This window comes from Bubalus bubalis, chromosome 6 (assembly GCF_019923935.1).
Source record: "Bubalus bubalis isolate 160015118507 breed Murrah chromosome 6, NDDB_SH_1, whole genome shotgun sequence".
In the NCBI taxonomy this organism is placed as follows: domain Eukaryota; kingdom Metazoa; phylum Chordata; class Mammalia; order Artiodactyla; family Bovidae; genus Bubalus; species Bubalus bubalis.
In genome coordinates, this window is record NC_059162.1 from 18,184,545 (window position 1) to 18,190,357 (window position 5,813).

General features: G+C 45.4%; 1 protein-coding gene across 1 annotated transcript; it reads right to left on the reverse strand.

The window, feature by feature from the left end:
* Positions 1–2,929: 2,929 nt before the first annotated feature.
* C6H1orf68 (chromosome 6 C1orf68 homolog) lies at positions 2,930–4,765 on the reverse strand. The gene is made up of 2 exons (XM_006047709.2): positions 4,727–4,765; positions 2,930–3,932 (listed from the first exon to the last, which is right to left on the reverse strand). The coding sequence occupies exon 2, from the start codon at positions 3,909–3,911 to the stop codon at positions 3,123–3,125; it is 789 nt and encodes a 262-aa protein (XP_006047771.1). The 5' UTR covers positions 3,912–3,932; positions 4,727–4,765; the 3' UTR covers positions 2,930–3,122.
* Positions 4,766–5,813: the final 1,048 nt, after the last annotated feature.

A 5,813-nucleotide genomic window follows, 5' to 3' on the forward strand; every position in this document is an offset into this window, starting at 1 on the left:
AGACCTTAATAGCAGAGACAGACTGAGAGAGGCAGAGAGAGCCTAAAATACATATCATAAGGGGGAAAAAGAGGATGGTTAACTAAATCACCAGCCACAATGTTAGAAAACAAACAACAAAAAGTAATGGTAAGATACAGTTGTATGCACTAACCAAAATTGATGTTCAATATTTATTTATTAAATAAAACTAGGTAATCATAGAGTAATATACACATACTGTGATTCTATATAATAAAAGAAAATCTTTAAAACAGATAACAGAGATTTATTAATACATGTATTTCTCCCTGCCTTTCCTTTGACTGATATTCCCTACCAAAGAAAAATATATTTGCCTTTTAAGCTTTGTGATCCCTTCTATCCTATTTATACAAGATCAATAGGATAGGCCAGAGAAAGAGTTATAACATCTGGAGAGAAAAGGAGAGGATTTTGCTCCTGGTCACTCCCTCTGAAATGAAGAATCCCAGAACTGGGCACAATACAGAGAAAACTAACAAAGGAACCAAAGAGACCAGGATTAGACAACTAGGACCAGACTTGAGTCAGGTCATGGAGGGGAGACGAGGAGAAAAGGGGGAGAGAGATAAAAGAAGCCACAATTTCTGGATGTTGTAGAGCATTTAGCAGTGCTTAGTGAGAATATTCTGAGCAGCTGTAGAATATGGGACAATTGAAGAGGAGAGAAAAATGGGGATTTTACAAGTAAGTTGTGGATTATGAAATATATTGCCTACAATATTTTACAGCAGGGAGATCAAACAAGTCAATCCTAAAGGAAATCAACCCTGAATATTCATTGGAAAGGCTGATGCTGAAACTGAAACTCCAACACTTTGGTGACCTGATGCCAAGAGCCAACTCATTAGAAAAGACCCTGATGCTGGGAAAGATTGAAGGCAGGATGAGAAGGGATGACAGAGGATGAGATGGTTGGATGGCATCACCAATTCCATGGACATGAGTTTGAGTAAGCTCCAGGAGTTGGTGAAGGACAAGGAAAACTGGCGTGCTGCAGTCCATGGTTTGCAAAGAGTCAGACACAACTGAGCGAATGAACAACAGTATTTACAAGAGTATTTTTTAGATACATCAATACTGGACGGAGTTTTGGGGGATGCCATTCTCACAGACACTAGGCCACAGGGAACTCCAGGAGTTTTTCAGCTGCGTGTGGTTGATATATAACCAAAAGGCCTAAATGGATATAATCCAAACGCAGCATGGACACCCTGGAAAAGGGTGTAGAATTAGAAGTCTAAAGATAATGTTTCATTTTTATCTGTATGTGTCTGTTAAAATTTTTACATAGCTCATGCAACTTAGTGATTTTTAAACAACAAATGTAAAAAAGCATTATAGCATGTATGCTTGGTCATATCCAACTCTTTTGCAACCCCGTGGGCTATAGCCTGCCAGGCTCTTCTGTCCATGGGATTTCCCAGGCAAGAATACTGGAATGGGATGCCATTTCCTTCTCCAGGAGAACTTCTCGACTCAGGGATCAGACCCATATCTCTTGCATCTTCTGCATTGCCAGGCAGATTCTTTACCAACTTTGCCACCTGGGGGAAAAGCATTAGATGCTTCTGTCAGTTGCAGAACAAGCTACACTCTGACCTCCCACACTGAGGTGCCACATGGTGGTACATGACGAAATGATGGTCTTGGACAAGACTGTTCCCAGATCTGAGCAGGTGTCCAGTGACTGAGCTGCAAGTTGATAGCATTTGAGCAGAGAGATGGAGTATGATTGTGGAGCCACGGGTGATTTCAATGTGTAAAGGCAGCACAGGAGTCCAGACAACTTTCTGTCCCAGGGTGACTCAAAAGAGATTGCTTAGAAACAAACACAAAATTCTCTGTTCTTGTAAAAGCATCCATTTATGCATTCACCAAACATGTCTCCAGGGCTCAAGCACCAGGCCTTGCAGGGTTGCTTTGAACATCACTTATCCCTCTACCTCTTCTTTTAATGTGTGTGTTTATAGTCTCTAGTTACTAAAAAATAATTTACCCCAAGCCCTCCAGAGTTAGCAAAGCCACGGAGAAAAAGGTGCTAATGAGGAAGTGTGCCTGGCCTTGGGACCCAAATGATTGTCCATGAGGCTTCTTCCTCTCTGAAACCTCCCACTCACTACCTGGGCTGTCTCTCCAGGGCTGACAGAGAGAATGCCTACCTGCTTCAGGCAGCTTTAGCTTCTTCTTTCAACTCTTTAATCTATGGTGTCAGGAGGGCAAGCTTATCAGATGAGAAAACATAAACCATAAAACCCACCATGAGTTCAAGTCCACTCATACAGCAGCTGGGACATAACTGTGATGCTCCTGGGAAGATCTGATTCCACACTCCCTTCTCCATTCAGGATGACAAACTCTGAGTTTACATACAGTGGTCATGCTACCAGGACAGACTCATCAAGTCCATACCCTCTCCTCAGATTGATCAGAGGGCAAAAGAGAGGTGTCCTTTAGCCCCCAAATCTACCACCCAGATCCTGATAACATGCGTGCTGCTAAGTTGCTTCAGTCGTGTCCAACTCTTTATGACCCTATGGACCGTAGCCCGCCAGGCTCCTCCTTCCATGGGATTCTCCAGGCAAGAATACTGGAGTGGGTTGCCATGCCCTTTCTCCAGGGAATCTTCCCAACCCAGGGATCGAGCCTGTGTTTCTTACATCTCCTGCATTAGCAGGCAGGTTCTTAACCACTAGCATCACATGGGAAGCTTTTAACTTGCATAGGGAAGTTTATTCCCAGTATTCTAGGAGGCAAAGGAGTCCCCAGATGGGGGTACCAACTCAGCCTGCTTGTTCATGTTCTGCTAGATGTTTCCTCTTGTTGAGAAACAAGAGTAGAGGGGGGAAGGTAGATGAGTTTCTGATAGAAAAGTGTAAATATGAACCAAATAAACAGGAAGTCACTGTGAACTGCATTCAAAGCTTTATTCTTGCCAGAGTTTGGGAGTTGCGCTAACTCTGGTAGGCTGCCTTAATAACGAAGCAAGGTAGGGAGGTGAAGCAATGAGATTTGAATACAGGGAGGGGAGCAGAAGCTGGGGAGTCTCCCAGAAGGTAGAGCAGGGTGGTAAGTTCTGGAGCAGAGCTGTTCTTCTGTATTTAACAGTCGCAGTCATCGTCGCAATCACAGCATGCAGGACCTCGGGACCTCATGGGAATAATTCCTAGACAACAGCACCCAGAGCCGCAGCATCCAGAGCTGCAGCATCCAGAGCTGCAGCACCCAGAGCCACAGCATCCAGAATCCTCACAGCAGCCAGATGATCCTGAGTTGCAGTCCTGGGGTCGTTGTATCCAGCGTCTCAGAGGACTTACCCCGAAGGTCCGGGGAGCCAGACAGCAGTAGCTGGTGGAACAAGGAGCAGAGCATGGATCAGGGACACAACATGAGGTGACTGAGCCTCTTATAGGAGCCTGAGTGTAGTAGGTTTGGGAAGGAGCAGGGGTCTGAACATAGTATGTCTGGGTCTGGCAAGGGGCTGGGGATTTCACATAGGTCGTCTGGCATGGAGCAGGGCACTTCACAAACGTCTGGCAAGGAGCTGGATATTTCACGTAGGTCGTCTGGCTTGGAGCTGGGCACTTCACTAGGGTCTGGCAAGGAGTTACATAGTTCACATAGGTCTTCGTCTGGAACGGAACTGGGCATTTCACATAGTTTTGAGTTGTACACGGAGGTGGACATTTCACGTAGGTTTGAGTCAGACATGGACCTGGGCATTTCACAAAGGTTTGAGTTGGACATGGAGGTGAGCATTTCACGAAGGTTTGAGTCGGACATGGAGGTGGGCATTTTACAGAAGTACATTTGGTACTCTGCACAACTTCCAATCCTGAACCTTTCACGCAAGATGGAGGGAATTCTGGCTGTTTCTGCTGGTCACACATCTTTCTGTGGCTTTGCAAAATCTGAAAAGAAAGTTGTCATTAGATCTAAGAAGGCTTCCAAGGAAACTTGCAGGTTCCCCTTTGGATAAAATGGCCTGTAAGCAGTAGCCTTTTTGAGAAGGTCACAAGCACCGAGATCTGGCTTTAGGACAGACTCAGAGTCAGGGATCCTAGGCTCAGCTCTTGTGACTTTATCTGAGATGGTTGCCTTTGCACAAGTCACTGCTCACCTGTGGGACTCTGTTTCCAAAATGTAAAATGAAGAGGAAGAGTTTGATAGAGAGATCTCCATGTTTCTACCCAACTCTTCAAGCAACTCGTTTCACCCACTCCAGCATCTGCATTATGAATTCTCCTGGGGAAATTGTCATTTCCCAGCTGATTTCCCCTCCTCACCAACTCTCCCACAAGATGCTTCTCTTCTTCCTCCTGCCTGGTCAGACAGGACCCAGGGATTCCATTCACATCACCAGAAGCTGAATCAACCTGAGTCTCAAGCTAATCCCAACAGAGGTAGGACAAATTTGAATAAGTTTCCACCTTTTGCTCTTTGGATCAGTGGTACTATCCTTGCACCTCATTAGTGGACCCAAGGATGGCACAACTGAACTCAGAGAGGGAGAGGGTGGTGACCCAATTCTCTACAAAACCCTCTCACACAGAACTATAGCTGGTCCTCTCCTCTCACACTCCAGACTCTGAGCTTCCAGCCAGTAACTGCCCTTTGTGTCTCATCCTGACCACCCTCATCCCAAAAGCCAAGTGTCACCAAGGCTCTCCTTCTTTCTGTGTCACTGTCCCAGGCATAGACTTACCCTCTTTGCTGATCGAGCAGGACTGGAAGAAGCCAGTGATCTGAGGAACTGGCAGTTGGGGACACCTTTTATAGGGTAGCAATGAGGCAATTTACTGGCATCTGAGTGAAGCATGAGATCACAAGGACAAGGGCTGGCATCGCATTGGCGAGATTCCTCTCCAGTATGCTTGGCCCATCATCAGAGGCAGGGCATGTCTCTGCTTGACACTGAATTTTCCTGAACACAAGATACATGATTCCTATCACTTTCTTCATGAAACTAGTCAGTCTTATTCTTCTAAGAGTTATGAGAGATGAGATGCCTGGAAGAGTTGCCACCATGAAATGATTTCTACGTCACCTGAGCCTTCAAGGACTTGCTCAAGATGTAATTAGAGTCTCGATTCTTCACACATTGTACTAAAAGCTACACAGAATCTTCCCAGCCTAAGTGATGTGTTCTTTCTGAGGGCTTCCATAGTGCTTCCTGCTGGCCTGAGTTGTTGGACCCAAAGAGTTTGGCCCTGTGGTCTCTGCCTCAGTGTGGCAGCAAAGCCCCCCAAGAAATGGCTTGTTCTGGACTGGAAGCTTATTCTAAGGTTCTTTGGGAAACTTGATGTATACTTGATGATCCCAGGCCCCAGGCTCTATATCTAGGCTGCCTCTTCTCTCCACCTCATGCCCTATAAACTCCCTCATCCTAGGCTTCCTGGACTTCACCATCAGGTCTAGATCCATAAGGACCTAGAACAGGGGGAATTTAATTGAATGCTTTTTATGTGCCATACAGTTCACAATACATGTTCACTTATAGATGGTCCTGTAACTGAGGCCCCAAAAGATTAAGGAAGTTACTCCTTGTCACAAAGCAAGTAAATAACAAAGCGAGAATTCAAATGTAGGCAGTCTGCTTTCATAAGCCATGGTCTTTATCTCTACAACATGTTGCCTTTTATTTCTGGACATAATATACTCCCTGAATCTCTAAAAGCCCAGATGGCACTAGTGGTAAAGAACCCACCTGCCAATGCAGGAGACATAAGAGATGCAGATTTGAACCTTCGGTTCGGAATATCCCCTGGAGGAGAGCATGGCAACCCAGTCCA